The 21,166-nt window shown below is 38.6% G+C and overlaps 10 protein-coding genes across 10 annotated transcripts; 8 read left to right on the top strand and 2 right to left on the bottom strand. All coding sequences in view use genetic code 12, as the record gives it.

Moving 5' to 3' along the window:
* Nucleotides 1–346: 346 nt before the first annotated feature.
* Nucleotides 347–1,978, top strand: CPAR2_108360 (sugar porter family MFS transporter; the record flags this gene model as incomplete). The annotated part of the gene is made up of 1 exon (XM_036807109.1): nucleotides 347–1,978. The coding sequence occupies one exon, from the start codon at nucleotides 347–349 to the stop codon at nucleotides 1,976–1,978; it is 1,632 nt and encodes a 543-aa protein (XP_036663978.1).
* A 1,116-nt stretch (nucleotides 1,979–3,094) lies between these two features.
* On the top strand, nucleotides 3,095–4,720 carry CPAR2_108350 (sugar porter family MFS transporter; the record flags this gene model as incomplete). The annotated part of the gene is made up of 1 exon (XM_036807108.1): nucleotides 3,095–4,720. One exon carries the CDS (start codon nucleotides 3,095–3,097, stop codon nucleotides 4,718–4,720), a length of 1,626 nt encoding a protein of 541 aa, XP_036663977.1.
* A 2,625-nt stretch (nucleotides 4,721–7,345) lies between these two features.
* Nucleotides 7,346–8,983, top strand: CPAR2_108340 (sugar porter family MFS transporter; the record flags this gene model as incomplete). The annotated part of the gene is made up of 1 exon (XM_036807107.1): nucleotides 7,346–8,983. The coding sequence occupies one exon, from the start codon at nucleotides 7,346–7,348 to the stop codon at nucleotides 8,981–8,983; it is 1,638 nt and encodes a 545-aa protein (XP_036663976.1).
* Nucleotides 8,984–9,422: 439 nt separating this feature from the next.
* On the top strand, nucleotides 9,423–9,787 carry CPAR2_108330 (uncharacterized protein; the record flags this gene model as incomplete). Its single annotated transcript, XM_036807106.1, has 2 exons — nucleotides 9,423–9,450; nucleotides 9,546–9,787. The coding sequence occupies 2 exons, from the start codon at nucleotides 9,423–9,425 to the stop codon at nucleotides 9,785–9,787; spliced, it is 270 nt and encodes an 89-aa protein (XP_036663975.1).
* A 1,176-nt stretch (nucleotides 9,788–10,963) lies between these two features.
* CPAR2_108320 (opsin family protein) lies at nucleotides 10,964–11,959 on the top strand (the record flags this gene model as incomplete). The annotated part of the gene is made up of 1 exon (XM_036807105.1): nucleotides 10,964–11,959. One exon carries the CDS (start codon nucleotides 10,964–10,966, stop codon nucleotides 11,957–11,959), a length of 996 nt encoding a protein of 331 aa, XP_036663974.1.
* Nucleotides 11,960–12,251: 292 nt separating this feature from the next.
* Nucleotides 12,252–13,112, top strand: CPAR2_108310 (uncharacterized protein; the record flags this gene model as incomplete). Its single annotated transcript, XM_036807104.1, has 1 exon — nucleotides 12,252–13,112. The coding sequence occupies one exon, from the start codon at nucleotides 12,252–12,254 to the stop codon at nucleotides 13,110–13,112; it is 861 nt and encodes a 286-aa protein (XP_036663973.1).
* A 290-nt stretch (nucleotides 13,113–13,402) lies between these two features.
* Nucleotides 13,403–13,960, top strand: CPAR2_108300 (uncharacterized protein; the record flags this gene model as incomplete). Its single annotated transcript, XM_036807103.1, has 1 exon — nucleotides 13,403–13,960. One exon carries the CDS (start codon nucleotides 13,403–13,405, stop codon nucleotides 13,958–13,960), a length of 558 nt encoding a protein of 185 aa, XP_036663972.1.
* A 171-nt stretch (nucleotides 13,961–14,131) lies between these two features.
* On the top strand, nucleotides 14,132–14,623 carry CPAR2_108290 (signal recognition particle subunit; the record flags this gene model as incomplete). The annotated part of the gene is made up of 1 exon (XM_036807100.1): nucleotides 14,132–14,623. The coding sequence occupies one exon, from the start codon at nucleotides 14,132–14,134 to the stop codon at nucleotides 14,621–14,623; it is 492 nt and encodes a 163-aa protein (XP_036663971.1).
* Nucleotides 14,624–14,947: 324 nt separating this feature from the next.
* On the bottom strand, nucleotides 14,948–15,982 carry CPAR2_108280 (uncharacterized protein; the record flags this gene model as incomplete). Its single annotated transcript, XM_036807099.1, has 1 exon — nucleotides 14,948–15,982. One exon carries the CDS (start codon nucleotides 15,980–15,982, stop codon nucleotides 14,948–14,950), a length of 1,035 nt encoding a protein of 344 aa, XP_036663970.1.
* Nucleotides 15,983–17,116: 1,134 nt separating this feature from the next.
* ROA1 (Roa1p) lies at nucleotides 17,117–20,971 on the bottom strand (the record flags this gene model as incomplete). Its single annotated transcript, XM_036807098.1, has 1 exon — nucleotides 17,117–20,971. One exon carries the CDS (start codon nucleotides 20,969–20,971, stop codon nucleotides 17,117–17,119), a length of 3,855 nt encoding a protein of 1,284 aa, XP_036663969.1.
* Nucleotides 20,972–21,166: the final 195 nt, after the last annotated feature.

Genomic DNA, 21,166 nt, shown 5'->3' with positions numbered 1-21,166 from the left:
GTGTGCATATTAGATAGGCATTGTCTTCTGCTCAAAGTGGAGACTTGTGATCACATGTTTGCCCATTAAGTTCACAAAGCACACTCCCTCCATTGTTTAGATCTATTCCGGTGGGGGAAAAACAATGATGTTGCAAAAAAAAAAAGCCACCCTATGATGTATTGCAAAAAATTTGTCGGACACAATGAATCGGAAGTATATCTAAGAGAAGCAACAAAGGGACTTTGGTGCAGTTTTCTCTTTAGCTCAAGATTATAAATAGGCGTCAAAATTCCCATTGAAGAAAAGGGTGCTCATATATAGTACACCTATTTTGTTTTCCATTAGCCCTATAACAACAGCAACAATGTCAGCTAAAATAGAAAGGATATTTTCCGGTCCAGCTTTAAAAGCCAATGAAGCCTTGGACCATTTACCCAAAATATACAACGTTTACTTTATTGCCAGCATTTCCACCATTGCGGGAATGATGTTTGGTTTTGATATTTCGTCGATGTCAGCATTTCTTGGGACTGATCCTTATTTGAATTACTTTCATTCACCTAGCTCAACAATTCAAGGATTTATTACTTCATCAATGGCCTTGGGTTCATTCTTTGGATCGATCTTCTCCACATTTGTTTCTGAGCCATTTGGTAGAAGATTATCCCTTTTGACTTGTGCCTTATTTTGGGTTGTTGGTGCTGCTATTCAATCTTCATCTCAAAACAGAGCACAATTAATCATTGGTCGTATCATTTCTGGATTGGGTGTTGGTTTTGGTTCTTCGGTTGCACCAATTTATGGTGCTGAATTGGCACCAAGAAAGGTTAGAGGTTTGATTGGAGGATTTTTCCAATTTGCTGTTACCTTGGGTATCTTGATTATGTATTTCATTTCATACGGACTAGGCAAGATCAACGGGGTTGCTGGGTTTCGAATTGCTTGGGGTATTCAAATTGTTCCTGGACTATGCTTATTCTTGGGTTGCTTCATCATCCCTGAATCCCCTAGGTGGTTGGCAAAGCAAGATAAGTGGGAAAAAGCAGAATTTATTGTTTCCAAGATTCAAGCCCATGGTAATAGAGAAGATCCAGAAGTTTTGATTGAAATTTCTGAAATCAAGGACCAATTGTTGATTGAAGAGGCGGCTAAATCCGTTGGATATGCTACTTTGTTCAGAAAGAAATACATTATGAGAACATTTACTGCTGTATTCGCCCAGATCTGGCAACAATTGACTGGTATGAATGTCATGATGTACTACATTGTCTATATTTTCGAAATGGCTGGTAAATCAGGAAATGCCAACTTGGTGGCGTCGTCAATCCAATACGTGTTGAATGTCGTTTGCACAATACCGGCTTTGTTTGTCTTGGATAAGATTGGAAGAAGACCATTGTTGATTGGTGGTGCATTGATGATGGCGGCATGGCAGTTTGGTTTGGCTGGTATTTTGGGAACTTATGCCGTTCCATGGATTGACTCGCCAAGCGAAACCGTCACCATCAAGATTCCAAAATCGAAGTTACCTGCTTCCAACGGTGCCATTGCTTGTTCATATTTATTTGTATGTGCTTATGCATTTACCTGGGGTGTTGGTATCTGGGTGTATTGCTCCGAAATTTGGGGCGATAACAGAATCTCACAAAGAGGTAATGCTGTTTCCACTGCTGCCAATTGGATTATGAACTTTGCAATTGCGATGTATACTCCATCTGGGTTCAAAAATATTGATTGGAGAACATATATCATCTATGGTGTCTTTTGTATTGCTATGGCTATCCATGTGTTTTTCGGATTCCCAGAGACTAGAGGCAAGAGATTGGAAGAAATTGGACAAATGTGGGAAGAGAAAGTACCAGCTTGGAGGTCAGCTTCATGGCAACCAACTGTACCATTGGTCTCAGATGCTGAATTGGCTAGGAAATTGAGTGTTGAACATAATGAAGAGAAGCTCTTGGAAGAAAACTCAAATACTGATGATGATCAGAGTTAGTGTTGGATTAAATGGGTTACGAAATAATGAATTTTTCTTTTCTTATTCATCGTGTATAGCTTCTAATCCTAGCAATGTTTGTATTTATTTCCTGAAGTTTTAGTTTGACCACTTGTACAAGGAATATTTTGTGAAATCTCCACCGTGTTACTCTAGTTAAATTGCTCAATAAATTAATCTGATTGTTTTCTCGAGATTATTTCTTCTTGTGGTAATTTTCCGAATCTTTAATAATAAATTATCCGACAAACGTTTGGGGTCGGATTTTTAGCTTCTATGGAACATACTACTAATACGGCACTTCAGCAAAAGAAAAACAATAAGCGTCTATTTTTTGGAGAATTCAATATCTCAAACTCCGCAAGTTTCGAGCCTATTCATTGTTGCCAATGAAATGCCGTGTCAACACAAACCCCCTCTTTTAATCCCCGATTCGGAAGAATAAAGGGAAATCATTCATTTTGTTGCACCCTTGTTTCATGTAAAATCTGTCCAACTGTTTTTAAAGCAGCAGCAAAGCATTTTCTTGGTGAAAATCCCAAATCTCCTTTCAGTTCAAACCTTTGTCAAAACTGGCTATTGACTTCATTGATCGTGCTCAATTGTAGTCATATTATGCGAGCTGTAAATTCGACATTGAAACACTTTTGACTTAGTTTTCTGTTAAACCAAAGTTGCTTTCAAACAATTGTTTTCTGGCCTTCCATTCTAGTGTGATAGTACGTGGACACTCTATCTATGCAAGAACATACCTTTGCCGTTTATGCAACAGAAACGTACAGTTGTCTTGTGGCTCCAAGAACCAATAGAAAATTGAAGCCACAGATAGTTTCTCCGCATCATTGTATGACCAACCATCAGTTCCTTGTTTACAAAGTCCTATTTTTAAACTAGGTCACATACGGAGTTAGCAAAGTCCGAAACTTCGACTGAAGATGAAAGATATCCACTTGTTCAATGAAGGTTTATGGCTCATTTTCCCCTCTCATGGTTTGTACTTTTGGACAAGAGCCAGGGTTGGCAAAATTGCAATATAAAATAGGCACTGTCTCCCTCCCGTTTTCCTTTCACTGGAATTTTGCAAAGAGTGCATTAAGCTTTGCAACCACATTTACCATGTTTACAAATTCGGAGCACCTTTTCTCGAATTTAGCGTTGGCAATCAGCCAAAAATTAGATGCTTTTCCCAAGATTTACAACGTTTACTTTATTGCCTGTATCTCCACTGTTGCAGGGTTAATGTTTGGGTTTGATATCTCTTCCATGTCAGCATTCATTGGTACAGATCCATATAGACACTTTTTCAACTACCCAAGCTCAACGATTCAAGGTTTCATTACTGCTTCCATGGCTTTGGGGTCATTTTTTGGTTCAATAGCATCAGCGTTTGTTTCTGAACCCTTTGGAAGAAGATTGTCACTCTTGATCTGCTCATTCTTTTGGATTGTTGGTGCCGCTATTCAATCGTCATCACAAAATCGAGCTCAATTAATCATCGGTAGGATTATCGCTGGTTGGGGTGTTGGTTTTGGCTCATCAGTAGCACCTATTTATGGTGCAGAGATATCGCCAAGGAAGAAAAGAGGAAGTGTAAATGGGTTTTTCCAATTAAGTTTAACTGTTGGAATTATGATAATGTTTTATATTTCTTTTGGGCTAGGTAAAATACGTGGCGTCGCGAGCTTTAGAATTGCTTGGGGGCTACAAATTGTTCCGGGGTTGGTTTTGGCCATTGGATGCCTCTTCATCCCAGAATCTCCTAGATGGTTGGCAAAGCAGGGTAGATGGGAACTAGCTGAGTATATTGTTGCAAAGACTCAAGCAAAGGGTAACTCGGAAGATCCAGAAGTTTTAATTGAAATTGCTGAAATCAAAGAGCAGTTGATGATTCAAGAGTCGGCATCGTCCGTTGGGTATTCCACCCTATTTAAGAAAAAGTACATTATGAGAACTTTCACCGCATTGTTTTCGCAAATATGGCAACAGTTGACGGGTATGAATGTGTTGATGTACTACATTGTCTACATTTTTGAAATGGCCGGATACTCAGGAAACACCAATTTAGTTGCATCCTCAATCCAGTACGTGTTGAATGTTTTTTGCTCCATCCCAGCATTGATATTGTTTGACAAATGGGGAAGACGTCCAGTGTTGATAGCTGGTGGTTTGTTGATGACAACTTTCCAATTTGGATTGGCTGGCATCTTAGGCGCTTACTCGCAACCTTGGTCTAACTCAGGAAATGATACAGTAAATATAAAGATTCCTGATAGTCAGAAATCTGCTTCAAGAGGAGCAATTGCATGCTCCTATCTATTCGTGTGCTCTTATGCCATGACGTGGGGTGTTGGTATTTGGATCTATTGCTCCGAAATTTGGGGCGATAACAGAATATCACAAAGAGGTAATTCTTTGTCTACGGCAGCCAATTGGATCATCAATTTTGCTATCGGAATGTATACACCATCAGGGTTCAAGAATATCAGTTGGAGAACTTATATCATTTATGGTGTTTTTTGCGTGGCAATGTCGCTCCACGTTTACTTTGGTTTCCCAGAAACTAGAAACAAGCGGTTGGAGGAAATTGGACAAATGTGGGCCGAGAGGGTTCCTGCGTGGAAATCAGCTACTTGGCAACCTACAATTCCCATTGCTTCTGATTCTGAGATGGGACACAAGTTAAGCCTTGAGTATAAGGAACATATCGAGGAACAACAGTCTGACAAGGTGAAAACGTATTAAGCTTGAAGGAAAATGGTGAAATCATGAGAGATGGCATGGCCGAAGCTCTAGTTATACACCTCTAGGGCGGCATTTACATGTGTTTATTGCAATTTAAATTTAATTTTCTTCAAAGCTGTTACTACAAGAGCAGAAGGAGGAAACTTCACCTGAATGAGGTTTCATCTCATGTAAAAAGCTCGTATATGATACCATTCGACCCTTTGTGTCACGATCTTTGAATAGTTTCACACATACAAAGTTATGCTCGCTGGTCAAGGGTATAGAAGCCAATATATTTACTAGAGAAAAGAGGTCAACAATCAGAATCTTAGGCGCCCGTCATCGGGTTAACTACAATGAAGCGGGGAGTTTCAGCACAAAAAATTCTCAATCACTTTGCTCTATGCTGAAGAGTATAGAATTACGAGTGTGAATATTGCAACAATTATTCCGAGAGAAATACAACATGGTTGCACTTGACAATGCATGCAGTCGTCAACTATGTAATTTTAGTCCAAGCCGCATGTATTTATAGGTTGCATTGTTCAATAAAAATCCCTCAAAGTTTACTTTACTCAGTATGTGGTTATATTTAGCGTCTAAATTTAAATTTTGCAAAATAAACAATCGCCAAACGTTTGGCAAACAAACAAAGAATCAAGGGAGAGAGAGGTGGAATCTTTCACACCATTGTGGGGATTACAAAACGAGATAACGTCAGTGAATCTTACTGGCAAGAGACAACAACAATTGAGATAGCGTCGTGCTTGTACAGGTTTGCAGATGGAAACGTTCGAAAGACAAACAACCCCCTTTGCTCAATCAATTTTGGCGAGAATACTTGCTTCGGCCATTATCCTTGAAAGCTGGGCGTAACCGTAATCAGTCCACGCCTAGCATTGTAGATGGGTGGCTATATCATACGACTGTGTGGATTTAATGAGTATATGAAAAGTTCTTCTTACTGTTGTTTTGAGAAAGCATCACGCGTTTTGTTCTAAAATTGGGGTAAAGGAGAACACAAAACCCCCACAAAATTTCCCTTTCTGTCACACATCCATTGCATTCCAGAACACCGGAAAAGAAACAAACGAAGCCTATTGTCTTTTGGATCTACTTGCTAGGGATATTAACGAGATCCTTGAACGAACGTGCCTGGGAGCATCATTTGGCATCTCTTTGCAAAGACTAGATTCGAGTGAGGGGAAAATCAGCAAAGGACGCCCACCTACGGAATATCTTCCTGTTCGATTTTTTTCCTTCAATTTTCTTGGAAGCAATCACACTCCGCTTCTACTTGGAGCCTCTTGAATTTCTTCCGTTGACAAGAAAAAAAGGATGGTACGATATTTCTCCACTTGAGTTCGAATTTTTCCCCAGCTTTCCAATTTGAGGAAAATTGGTTTACAAATCGTGCATAATTGGAGCTCACGTCTGCATCCTCAGTACCAACAACATGTCGTGTTTATTGTTCTAGGGATTTGTTTATTGTTCAACTAACAACTCCATGGGCAAAGTTGTTCCAGATTTGAATGGAGAAATTTTAGTGCAAAATGCCAAGAAAAATAGTAAAACAATCGAAAAGAAAACAAATGTGCAGTTTGTGTCCTTTTGCTGGTTACCTTTGGTAATCGAAAAAAATCCGAAATCAAATGACTATCCTCATAAAGATGGTGCTGGATGATACCGTGTAAAGCATCAATGAACCGAGCCTCAACTACGAAGACTCTTTAGTTAAAGTGAAAAGCAGCCGGACGTCGCTAAGCATGGTCCAGAAAAGCAACACCAAACGCAACCCAAACACGCAAAAACTAGAGAAATTATCTATCAACCTTATTCCCGGTTGTTTTTTGCGTCTAAAAAATTTAGGTTACACTCTGCTTGTTTCCGGAATAATTGTAAAACACCGAAATGATTTTATCGGCTTTTTTGTTGGGTAGAGAGGAGGGCTTTTTTATAAACATATCTAAAGAATATCTTTCGCTTTTTTGGAGATTTGATTGCTTTGTGTGGCCAAACTACAGCCTCACCAGAAGGGCGCGCGTACATACATTTCTTATGCAAGGAACCCGACATACTCCCAGGCATGTACAGTGCCACCACGAATAAAACTCAGGTATATCTATAAACCGAGCCGGGCTAACCTTGTTGTATTAAAAAATCCAGTTACGGCATTTTGAAGTTGTTGTTTTCCAGCTTTAGTTTTAGTCTTGGTAAAATATTTAAGAAAAATTGTACTCACTCACTTTACGTGCATATTAGACTTAACCCATCCTGCATCAGTGCCGTGTGTTTTTTTGACCTTTTTTATGTAGCATTTATTCCTAGTTTGTGTTGTTTTGGGATAAATTCTTGCATTTAGTCTATTTAGATCTCGAGACGTGGTGGGGAAAAACAATAGACAAAGAGTAATAAAGCATTGTTTATTTTATTGTTTAGGAAAAATTATAGAGCTTAACAATAGACGTGAAGCTAAGAGAGCCACTAACTTCAGAAAGTTCATAACATACATGACCAAGTCCCCTCTTTCTCATTTTTTTCAATATAAATAGACGTACAAATCTCCCACACTTGCTGGTTTCTGATCACCATATTTTTTGTTTCATCTTTGATATTTCGCAACCACAGCTACCACTTTCAAATATGTCGTCTAGAATTGAACGTATGTTTTCAGGCCCGGCCTTGAAATTGGCCAACGTGTTGGACAAGCTCCCAAAAATTTACAATGTTTACTTCATTGCCAGTATTTCCACCATTGCTGGGTTGATGTTTGGTTTTGATATTTCATCAATGTCAGCATTTATTGGTTCAGATCCATACAAAAACTATTTTAATACCCCAGGGTCTACAATTCAAGGGTTCATAACAGCGTCTATGGCGTTGGGGTCTATCTTCGGATCCATTGCTTCTGCCTTCGTTTCTGAACCCTTTGGAAGAAGATTATCACTCATTATTTGTTCGTTGTTGTGGATGATTGGTGCAGCTGTTCAATCTTCATCTCAAAACAGAGCCCAGTTAATCATTGGTCGTATTATTTCTGGTTGGGGTGTTGGTTTCGGCTCATCAGTTGCTCCTATCTACGGTGCAGAAATTTCTCCACGTAAAAGAAGAGGTACTGTTAACGGATTTTTCCAATTTGCAGTCACACTTGGTATTATGATTATGTTTTATATATGTTATGGTACAGGTCAGATCAATGGTGTTGCTAGTTTCAGAATTGGCTGGGCTATACAAATCATCCCAGGTTTGCTTTTGTTTTTTGGATGTCTTATCATTCCTGAATCACCACGTTGGCTAGCCAAACAAGGTAGATGGGAACAAGCTGAAGAGATCGTTACTAAAATTCAATCACATGGTAAACATGATGATCCAGAAGTTTTGATTGAAATTGCTGAAATCAAAGAGCAATTATTGATTGACCAAGAAGCAAAAACAGTTGGTTATGGCACTTTGTTCAAAAAGAAGTTTCTTCGCAGAACACTCACAGCAATCTTTGCTCAAATTTGGCAACAATTGACTGGTATGAATGTCATGATGTACTATATCGTTTACATTTTCCAAATGGCTGGATACTCAGGAAATACCAACTTGATTGCCTCCTCCATTCAATACGTGTTGAATGTCGTTTGTACTATTCCTGCATTGATTTGTTTTGATTACTTTGGTAGGAGACCGGTATTGATGCTTGGTGCTCTTTTCATGATGATTTTTCAATTTGGTCTTACTGGTATTTTAGGACAATATGCTGTTCCTTGGCCAGATTCAGGAACCGAATCTGTCACAATTAGAATTCCAGATAGCAACAAGCCTGCGGCTAGAGGTGCTATTGCATGCTGTTATTTGTTTGTTTGTTCATTTGCTTCTACTTGGGGTGTTGGTATTTGGGTCTATTGTTCAGAAATCTGGGGTGACAACAGAATCTCACAAAGAGGTAACTCATTGTCGACTTGTGCTAATTGGTGTTTCAACTTCCCAATTGCTATGTATACCCCATCTGGTTTCAAAAACATCAATTACAAAACGTACATCATCTACGGTGTCTTTTGTCTTGCCATGGGTCTTCACGTTTTCTTTGGATTCCCAGAAACCAAAGGTAAGAGATTGGAAGAAGTTGGACAAATGTGGGAAGAAAACATTCCCGCATGGAGATCAGCTTCATGGACACCAACCATTCCAATTGATCCAGACTCAGAGTTGGCAAGAAAGTTGAGTGTTGAACACAAAGAGACTGGCTCTCAATCCGATGAAAAGGTTCATGATGTTGAGACTCACTCAGCTTGAGGAGAGAAGTTTTGATTCATTTTGAGTCTGATTCAATTCTTGACCTATAGTTAATACTTTTGTTTTCATAAATCCATACTAATGATGAATGTTTCGTGTTTGTATTTCCTTATTATTGTAGTACACTTTTTCTAGATATTTGATATAGTTGTTTACGGGAGACTTTATTCGGTTTGATCTAACTCCGAAAAAATTCCGCTACACAAAACCACGGGACCAGAAAAATTGACAATTAGTGAAGAAATCATGCCAAATTTTTGAATCGACCCACAAATATTCAAAAACACTTTTCAACTGGTTATTGAAAGTTTCAGTAATCCATCATAGCGTTGTTTCTCGAATTAGTGATTTAATCCAAAAGAAGACTGTGACAGTGCACCAATAGATCCAATTTGAATCAATCATTGCACATCCAATTTGAAAAACTGAATCGGACGTCATGGATTTTTGCTTCTTTCTCATAGGGTGTATGTACGGGTCGCTACTTTTTTGGAGTCGTTGCAAGTGCAACAGCAAATTGTGCTGGGGCTCTTCCTAGTCAATCATACTAACTTTACTACAGTTCAAGATTACAACAATGAACTATCTGATGTGGGACATATCCCATGCTATTGCGGACGTTGTCACAACCAAAGTGCCTTTGCCGTGCGCACGATAAGTGCCGTGACACTTTTCTTCATTCCTGTGCTTCCGTACTCCTTTTCGAAGCGATTAGTGTGCAACATATGCGGAAATACGGGCGACTTGGATGATATGGGAATTAACCAATTGAGAAATGGCCAGCCAGTGGCAATAGCAGGGTGATAAGAAATGATGTTGAGAGAAAGATGTGCGATGACTGAAAAAAATACTTCCATTTTAAAGGCGGCTGGTATACGAATGTGTGAGTCAGTAACGTAATACTTTTGAAAAATGTAAAATCGAGGCATTGTATTAGAAGTTGAAATTCATTGTAGAGTTCTATCTTCCAGTGCACTTTTGCTGGTTCCTGGGAAAAGAGAAACAAGAAGTAAAAATATGAATTTTGAAATGGTTAACAAGATACAAATATTCAGTTAAAATAGAGAATAAACATACAATTAATCTTACAGGGCTAAAATGGAAATGTGGGAAGCTTAACAGAACATGATAGTATATTGTGTATTCCAAAGGGGGCGCTTCGCTTTCACGTTATAAGGAAACTTGCCATTGCAGGTAATATGCGCCCCATACATCCGTGTGTTCCTCTTACACATTTCAACGGATATTTTGTTGAAAGCGATGAAATAACTCCACGAACATTGTTACTGATCACACGAAAGACTTTGCACTTTGTATCGATCAGCTAATTTAAGTCCAAATATTTGACAGTATATAATCAATTTATTTTTCGTGTATAAAATGGAATTCCGAATAGAATCAATAAACAAAAGCCGCTTTAAACTTATGATCTTTTACTAAGTTGCAAAAACCCTAAACAAAGGGCATTATCGGCCTACCTTTCTCTTATGCATGAGGTCACGAACTTATACAAGACAGTTCCCTACAAAGTTGGTAAACAAACAATTGTTGGCTCGGAACCAGTGGGTGAATGACGCACGGTTATTTTGGAAAGCCAATAAATATAGCTTAACGTAGCCTTATGTGGTAAAGCCGATAGAATCTTGCAGTGTTGAATTTGTGCATACATTCACGTGAATTATGTGCGTCTTTTTCAACATCAGTAATTTTGTGCATATTCCAATTGTTCTGTGACTTTCGAATACCCTTTTCATCGTTCAGATACCCGCAATTCCGAGTTGTTTCTTTACGATGCAATGCCCTCCCCCAATTATATAAATAGAAAGAGTTTTCCCCGTTGTTGTAGATCTTCAATGCAGGCCGCAAACATAGGTGAATCAAATTTGATATTTTGCTACGCTTTTTGCAACTATTTTATCAAAACATCATCAGATTTAAATATTGACTCCCCACTACGCATCCCACTATCACAACGAAATAATGAGCTTTACACAATTTACTGATTTGGTCAAACGTAACCGTGCCGTTGACATCAATCCACCTCCATCAGAATCAGACATTAATTTAACCAGCCATGGTAGTGACTGGTTGTGGGCTGCTTTTTCAGTGTTTGCTTTGCTCGCAATCTGCCATGGTTTCATCTACAGCTTGACTAGCGTACGCAGAAGCGGAATCAAGAAATCATTATTGACGATTCCATTGTTTACCAATGCTGTGATGGCATTCGCTTACTACACTTATGCTTCAAACTTGGGTTACACTTGGATCGAGACTGAATTCCATCATGTTTCCACTGATAGAGGCTTGTATGTTCGTCAAATCTTTTACACCAAGTTTGTTGGATGGTTCTTGTGCTGGCCATTGGTGTTGATCATATTCACTGTCAACACACATACCTCTTTGACAGACGATAGAGAGGACATTTTGAAAAAGATCGTACAAGTGTTTTCATCCATCTTCACCCGGTTTTTGTCTATCGAGGTGTTTGTGTTGGGTTTGTTGATTGGTGCATTGATTAGATCCACTTACAAATGGGGTTACTTTACATTTGCAACTGTGGCATTGTTGTTTACCATTTACCTCGTTTGTGTTGACTTGCACAACAGCTTCCAATCGATTAACAAGAGCATGATTGCAAACCTTGTCATTATTTTTGAGATTGTTGTCTGGATCTTGTATCCAGTTTGTTGGGGATTGTCAGAAGGTGGTAATGTCATCCAACCGGACTCAGAAGCTGTGTTTTACGGTATCTTGGATCTCATCAACTTTGGCTTTGTCCCAGTCATCTTGACCTGGATTGCCGTCAACACCATTGATGAAGACTTCTTTACCAAGATTTGGCACTTTCATTTGAACAATAATGTTAGTGTTGATCGTGATGCTGAAAAATCAGTTGGTGACACAACTCCAAGACATTCTGGTGACACTACTGTTGCACCGGCAGGAGTCCACCAAGAAGAGGAGGAACATGTTTAGAGGGGGACAGGTTTCGCGTTGCTTGATTTTCATTTCTCGTGGGTTACATTTATATGCTCTATGATATAGTTGTATACATTTAATACTTTAATATCCAACTCTACATACTATTGATGCATTGTGATGGGTGTGAAGTGGTTGTAGCTGTCTTGTGCCGAATTCCTTTTTGTACTCTATTTCAATGCGCAATCAAAGTTCGGATAAAATCTCGAATTTCATCTTTTCCATCATCAAAAAGAATATTTTTCAGCCACATTTTCGTCACTTTCTCCCACTCTCATAGCTTTATCCAATGCCGCCAAAAGCAACTACGTCGTCCTCGTCATCAACTGCCAAAGTGCAGCCAAGCTCACCAGTACAACAATTGACATCGCTTCTCAAGACACAACAATTCTACTGGTTCTTGGGTCATGTACTTGCTATTCTATTCTTTGTGTTAAGCTCATTGACGGCTATATTGTTTAGACAAGCGGCTTCTTTAAAGTATTATCGTTTCACCTTGTTGTCTATTATTGTCACCTACTTGATTGTGTTGAAACAAGTGTACCTCAAACGCTCGGCACCAAAAGCAACCCCTGCCAGATTGATCAGAGATGAAAATGTCCAGTATTTGAGTTTGGCAGTTGTCTTTTACATTGCCAGCTACATCCTTGATAACCAAGCACAGACTGTGTTGTACTCATACATCATCTTTGCTGTGTTCCATGCACTCACCTATTTCCAGAACAATTTGTTATCAATTGCCGTTCCATCGATCGCCACTCAACAAAGAGTCAATTCAGCTATCAACAATTTTACCACTAAGTTCAACCAACTCGCAATGTCAGCTGCTGCAAGTGTTGAGATCGTATTGGTTGTGATGACAGCGTTTGACGTGTTGATTAGCACTTTTTTGGTGTTGTTGAAATGGAATGTGGTACAGTATGCCACCAAGGTGTTTCTTTTGGCTGCCGTTGTCGTGTTTAACAAGTTGAGATATGACAGTAACCAGTTCACTAAAGCTGCAGTTAACCAGTTGGATCAAAATGTAAATGGATATGTTAACCAGTTGAACAGTCCTTCCTTGACGCAAAAGTATTTCGGACTCAGAGAGAAAGTTGTTCATTACTTGAAATCGATTCAAGTACCAAAGGAAGTGAAGAAAACGCAATAAGTGGTGATGTAGTAGGGTAGTCCCATGTTATCTTCTAGAAGAATTCTTGCACACACTACTAGACTATTGTATGAACGTCATATATAAATCAGTATCGTTGTAATATATCGTAAAATATTCTTTGAAATGTGGACATATACTACAATAAGGGTGCTACAATCCACTTGCATAGAACGTCCTACAAAAGTTACCGACACTGGACCCTTCGCAAATTACAAATTTTCACATTTTTCATTGTCACATTTTTCAAAAACCAAAATCTTTCGATAGTACCCCTTCACCACTTCACTATGTCAGCAAATAGTCAGAAAAAGCTAGCCGCCAGAAATAAATCTATATTGTACCAATTACGATACATTGCTGCAACCATTAATCTCATCGCCATCTTCGCAATCTTTTACTTTGGCCGTCCATCGAGTTCATTCACCTACATTTCGTTATCAATCCCTAGTTTCATTCTCCAATATGTATTAGAATCATCTGGATTGCCCAAAATTGGTCCCGAAGGAAAAGTGCTCGTATCTGGAGCTGATATCTTGCAAAAAGGTTCGTTATTTGAATACTGTTTTGATGTTATTTACTTGACGTGGATTTTAGATGTATTGATGATCGTTTTAGGAAGCAATAAAGTATGGTGGGGGTATGCCATGATACCTGGATATGCCGTCTATAAAATCAGTGGATTTGTGTTGCCATTCTTCCGGAAATCAGGTGGTAATGGCCAACAAGGTGGTGTTGACAACGATACTACAGGAGCGTCTACAAAGAAAGACAATTCTGGATTAAGTAAACGTCAACAGAAGATGAAAGCCAGACAAGAAAAGGGTCCCGCTGTTAGATATAGGTAGATAGTTGTGTAATCGACGTTAAAGAAGAGAATCATATTACATACTCTAGTTGTGTAAAGGTAAGTGGGAGAGGTAAAGCCAGACAAAAAATTTCCAGTGATGGGAAAATTTTCGACAAATCAATTGCAAAGGGAACTCTTTATCATCACGCACAACAACCTTTATACTACAATGCCTACAATCAAGAATCTAGATCAATTCTTTGAATTATCCACGAATTTGGTAGCCAACTTCCCATCGACCACACTTTCAATAACATATTCCAACACCGCCAAAAAATTATCTTCCAAAAAATCCAAACCATCTACAACAACCGCTGATGCATCGTCTAGCACTAAACACAAACCACCAACGCATACAATAAATATCAAACTATACGAACCTCATACCGGTAAATGCTTGAAATACAAAACCACAAAACAAAAGGAATTTAGTCGTATATTGAATGTGTTGGGTCCACAAGGTGTCAATAGTAATGGATTGGGTTTGGCCAGTTTGATGTCAAATACAAAATACGTACCTGAACCTGTAGTTGAGGAAAGCAAAAAGGATACTGGTGCCAATGATGCTGTTGTAACTAAGGAGAATACACCAGTTGTAGAAGAGAATATACCAGCTCCAAGTGGGTCCAAAAAGAAGAATAAGAAAAAGAAGAAGAACTAAGGGCAGTTGGTGTCCTAAAGATGGTGTGTGTGTGTGTGTGTGTGTGTGTGTGGGTGCGATACGAAAACGATGAACAAATACGATTGAATTGTGCTGATTGTGCCCGTCTGCAAACTGATGATGAATCAACAGGTTAAGAGTGGAGGATAACTACAATGTTTTCTTTAAATACAAAGACCCAAATAAAAAGCACAGCCAAATATAATTACAGCAAGTAGAAAGCACGTATTAAGTATGGGGCAAATATGCACCCCCAAAATATTTAGAATGTGATCATGCTTTGCCCTATAAATCTTCCTTACCTTACTTCTTTCTCCACGGCACTTACTTGAACAAGTTTTTGAATTTGGAGATCAAACCTTCGCGCTTGCTTCCACTTCCATGCCTTTCCACCGATGGCCTGGTGTCATACGATCCTGGAATTCTTGGTGTGTGTTTAGGCGAATCTTCGTGTTCATTTGGTGATGTGGTGGATGATGAACTGGAAGCAATAACGGGTGTTTGAGTACCAGACGAGGTAGGTGCTCTAAGTGTAGATTCCGAGGGGTGAGCTAATAATGTAGGCTTTTCCGGTTTCTCTTCCGGAACAGCATTTGCTTTGGAACTGACAGTTGATGCAACCGTGGGTAATTTTTGAGTTGAGTCAGCAGATTTTGAGCTCGTGTGATGTTCTCCATTTTTGTCTCCAACTTCATGTGGTGTCGACTCTTCCGGGGAAGGTGACGTCCCGATATGCTCAAAATCGGATGAAGTGGGGGGACTTGATACTGCAGCAAATGAAGATGATGACGAGGTGGGATCAATACCTGTATTGTTATTAGTCACAGTTGGCCCTTGCTTAAGCTTCTCTGGAACAGCGTATTCACTGATGTCTTCCTCTACTTGGAATGATTCAGCAGGAACTTGCTGAGATTGGGTAGGAATTTGTTCACTTTCGTTCCCTTGCTTGTCTCCTGCCTCGTTTGCATGAACATTCGTTTCTGTTTCATCACAATCAGTAACAGCTAAAGCTACCGGATTATCGATTTGAACAACCGCACTTCCCTCGTCATCAAGTTTGAAACTATCATCCCTTTCCGGTTCTTCTTCTTCCTCTTCTTCAACCAAAATCAAGTGCTCAGCATGGACGATATTGTTGGTATTTCCATTTTCATCCGCCACAACTGGATACGAATCAAGAGTAGTCCAGTTACCATCAATGATAAACTTGAAAATGATATCTTGTTTCTCAGGGAGTGTAATTGTTTGCTCAAATGGAGGTGATGTGATCTCCGGAAGACTTTTAGACCAATTATCAAACGTTCCGGTGATTTGCACCGATTTCACATCACTTGGTGCTTCAATAATGTATTGATACATTTATGTGATGGAGAAGAACAAAGTATGATTGTTGTTTTTGACTTATTCTTGATACTGTTGTTTAATCCTCCTCTTCTCCGTACTCTGTGCTCGTGTAAATAAGGTTCTGCTAGGTTCTGAGTCTGATATGCTGTCAGTTAAAGACTCTAATAGCAATATATTCCCTTTCAAGAAGCAAAGGAAAGATGTATATATATATTGGTTATTTTGTTGCTGAATTTGTTGAACAAAAATAATGATCTTTTCTGTGGCTTTTTTTACGAAGGGATGAAAAGAGAAGGAGAAAAAGATAACAAAATATTATAATACATGGTCAACCCATAAACTAAATATTACACTTTGTAATCACTCCATAAGCTTTTTTACAGTTACGGCATTATCCGAAGAACATCTCACTATTAAACATTGAAAGAAGTGACGACAGTCTTGTACATACGTGTAGAACCCAAGGCGAAGAACTGTCCTTCACCTTTCTTTGTGTAAATATCATTTTGGCTTTTGTAACTTTATCAATTACTCTATTGAAATGTTTCCTTGTGTCAGTGTTTTTGCACAAACATCATCTTAGTTCTTGATGTATGACAAACATTGAGACTTAATGATATGAGGAGAACAGTGGCTGACATTTCACCTACGCAATCTGCTTTTATGGCTTTGCAAATTACTAAACCTCGTGCTGATGGTTATCAACGATTGCACAAAACCAAACTCTCAACAAAATATTTTCTTCTTCTCCTTCTTTCTTCCTTCGGATTCCGGACTTCCAACACTTTAAAGTGTTCGTGAAGACATGGGACTACATTGGGTATTTGGCACTTGGCTGTGTTCAATTGCACAATTAGTGGACCATAGTGTACCCTAGAAATAACATCCATAGTTTAGATATTACGACAATGAGGTAAAAGATAGCTACTTCGGACTCTCACCTCCGAGCTTAGCTCCCCCTCTTTGTGTAATAATCGTACTTTCTCAACGAAACCGCCTTTTCCTTCTTTTTCTCCATCAGCTAATATGATAAAAGCTATACAATATCACAAACTGATTCTGGAAATTGCTTACAAAGAAGATATCTTACAATCTATGCAAAAAAACATCTATTAATATAATACAATATTTATATACATCCTTCATTCTTCAAAACCATTTGACTCTGACATAGATTGAGCAAATTGCAATCAATCTATAGGCAACAAAGCAAGCAAATATTCCTCCAAACATTGCCCCTATATTGGCCTCTAAATTGTAGTAATTTAACACATCATGACCTGTTCTCAAACTGCACTCACCAACTGAGCCACATGAAAAAGTTTGATTCTTGAACCCCAAATTAGCACATATGGAAACAGCATACTTCATTGGACTCAAATAATTCATTGCTTTGAAAAAATGAGGCATGTGTAATGACATTGTACCACCCATGAAAACAGCAATGATAATAAGATTGGATAACACATTTGTAGCCACTTCCATATGTTTGAATATACTATTGAACAATATACCAATCGACTCACCACAATTGATAGAGATAAATCCAGTGGCAAACATGGCAAAATACATGGCGGCATTACGTGGTAATCCACACACAAACACGATCAATGCTGAAAAGAAGAAACATGGGATGATTTCTGTTGGCAACTCATTTAACAAGTACGAAATTCCAAATTCTGTCACCCCGTAAATACCATCTCTGTATTCTTGGTAAAACAAATCTCTTTCAAACGGGTATAAACTAATGTTGTTGACGAATCCAACAAAGTACAAATTCAACACTTCTTGAATCAAACCTAATCTATTGTTGATACCATCTTGAGTGTTTTTCAATGGGGCAAAGAATAATGTATGAACAATAGTGAGGAAAACCGTTTGACCAATTCTGCTAATGATGCTATCCTTTGACCTGAATGATGTCAACAATTGTCTGTTGGTAACTGTGGAGAATGTATGAATGAATGGTAACCTTCTGAAATAAAACTGAGACAAGTCAATCACTTGACGTTGACCATTGGTGGCCGATTTTTCATCGTGATGGTTTACATTATACGCCCAATTATTAATCAACATTTCGATTCTATTGTCCACTGCTTGTGCATCTTCATCTTCAGAACCATGACTGATTAAATCCAATATGTAATCGGCAATGTTTAATTTACCATGGTTTGCAAAACCAAGATTCGCCAAGTATTGAATAATTCCATGAGCACTACCGTTGTAAATAACATTACCTCCTTTACCCAAAAACAACAAGCTGCCAAAACTTAAAAATATTTCTTCGCTTGGTTGATGAATGGTAAGAATCACCGTTGTTCCATTTTCTATTGCCAATTCCGACAACAAATTGAAAATAGCCTTTGCTGTAGATGAATCCAATCCTGAAGTTGGCTCATCCAAAAACAACACTTTCGGTTTCGAAAGGAGTTGAATCGAAATACTCAATCTTCTCTTTTCACCACCAGATAACCCTTTGGTATAATCATCACCAACTAAAGTATCGGCACAATCAACTAATCCAGTTTGTCTAATCAATTTATTAACAATCCTGGGGATGGCTGAGTGTTGATCCAAAGGTAAACGTAATTTGGCTTGATAGTACAATGTTTCACGCACGGTCAAGTTGGAAATCAATGAACTATCGTGTTGAGTAACATACGCAGAAATGCGACTCAATTCACTACGGGAAATATCCTGAATACCATTCACTTTGATTTCCCCTGATGAGATGAACGATGCCGATCTATCTAATCTGTTTGATAAATAGTTGAGACAGGTACTTTTACCACTACCTGAGGGTCCCATGATACAGTTGACCGAATTGGCCCTGAATAATGCATTTACATTGTTCAACAAGGTCTTGGTACCCACTTGTTTTCCCCAAAATTTCTTTTCCTTGATTGACAAATGCACATTGTGTAGCTCGATATTTATAGGGTATCTATCTTCAACAATCTCACTAGCAGTGGTTATTTGATTTGACTGAAACTCCTGCTCACTACCCAAAGTTTCATCGGTGATCTCTTCGCTCTGGTGGTTGCTATCATGGGATTCGTCCTCATCTCCAAGTTTATTCTTTTTGGTCTTAGCCATCCCAACATCGAGATTCTTAAATCTCATAGCCACTCCTGAAAGAACAATAAATCCAGTCACCCATACAATCAAGATACCTATTGGTTCAGCGATCCAATTTTGAGGGAAGCCCCAAGTGTGTAATTGTACGTTACCATCATACTCAGCACAACTGTTCTCATCTTCATAAGGGCAATCACCGACCCAATCAGTGAATTGGTTTGCTACTAAAGCACCAAACCCATACCAAAAATATGCCAAATACTTTACCCATCTAACGTAAACAGGCATTGTCTTGGCATTAACAAAATATCCAGATGCTGAATTTTGAATTTGATAAAGCAAGTTGACATACATTGTCGACATGGGCAAACTCGACGACACGGCATAAATCAACAATGTGCTACTCATACAAGCCAATTGTACAAGTAGAGTCACAGTAAAGTAGATTCCAAAATGAGAACCATTTCCAACCCTTAGACCCCACATAAAGAATGTGATAACTGACCAAATGATTGTCATGGGCAAATCTTCCAAGAAAAACTTGGCCAATCTTCTAGACAATATGAAAGCAGGAATGCTGGCAACATGTTCCTGATATTCACGGTAAAAGTATGCACCATCGGTATTCCACAATCTCTCCACCTCAATAAACATAGCGCAAAATCCCACCACTTCCAAAACTACGTATTGCACAGAAATTAACGATCTGATTCCAGCGAGATCATGTTTCGGACGGTAAAATATCCATCCAAGTGTGACAGCAAGGAACACAAATCCAAGATTCAAAACTAAAAGCGTCTGAATATCACGATAGGTCAATTTGAATGTACGTTTTGTCAACACCACAAGCTCCTGCATAAATGAGATTTGGTCTTGTTTGGGCGTGGCAAACAAATTTAAATTTTTCATAAATTGAGCTTGGTCTTGCTTGGGAGTGCTATTGTATTCATAATAGTGGTCCGTTTTCCATGTCTCAACCAAGTGGTGAATTCTTGCCGCCGATCTCAGCTCATTCTCCACCGTACTTGAATCCTTCACTGACAAGCTCATAACGTGATCACTGATGTGTTGATTCATTTCAGGAGCATAGCCCAATTTTGAAAAATAGTGATGAGCTTCCTCTTTGAGATTTCCATAATATACCAATCTACCACCTTTGGTCAATAAACACACTTTGTCAAACAAGTCACAAATTTCTGGTCTTGGTTGATGGATTGACAAAACGACAGTGATACCATATGTGTTCGAAGCAAGCTTATGTAGCAATTGCACTAACTTCAACGAGGACGAAGTATCCAATCCTGTGGTTGGTTCATCAAGAAACAATATTGATGGACGAGACAATAGTTGAATAGCCAAGCTTACTCTTCTTTGTTCACCTCCAGATAACGTTGTAGCATGCAGTGAAAATTGGCAAATCCTGGTATTTTTCAAATGACCCAACTCTAACACATTAATAATATAATCAATCAACTTCAGTTTCTCTTCTTGGTTTACATGAGGTGGTAATCTCAAGTCTGCTTGTGTTTGAAAAGTTTCCAATACAGTCAACCCAGGTAAAAAAAAATCAGTTTGAAGCAAATAGGCGTGCTTGATATGCTTTATAGATTCATTTGCTCTCGTGTACTCGATACTACCCGAGTACTCCAACTTCTTGTTCTTGACATTAGTCCGTTGTGATAGTGTATGTAATAAAGTTGTTTTTCCAGCACCTGATCCACCCATCAATGCAATCAACTCTCCACTATTGACATCAAATGAAATATCGTTGAGTATTCTAGACGATTTGGCATTAAAATTATCCTTTTCGTCTGCATGACGAAGGCTCTTCTTTTTAACTTTTGACTTTACAGCAACACTCAAATTGCGCACTTTTAAGCCAACCCTTTGATCCAAAGGGATTTCAAGCACATTTGATTCTTTCATTTGTTTTAGCCTGTGAAATTATGCTATATAACAGTATAGTTTGACATATGGTTACAATAGAAACGAGTGAAACGAGTAATGGTAACTTTTTGTAGGGATAAATGTAAGGTTTATATATTCGATTGAAAGCGCATTTAGTACAAATAGAAATTTTTTCCTCTTTTCTTGACCAAAACATCATTTTCCAACACTAGC

This window comes from Candida parapsilosis, contig 005569 (assembly GCF_000182765.1).
Source record: "Candida parapsilosis strain CDC317 annotated contig 005569".
NCBI classification, from domain to species: domain Eukaryota; kingdom Fungi; phylum Ascomycota; class Pichiomycetes; order Serinales; family Debaryomycetaceae; genus Lodderomyces; species Lodderomyces parapsilosis.
This window is presented reverse-complemented; position numbering and strand designations above follow the sequence as displayed.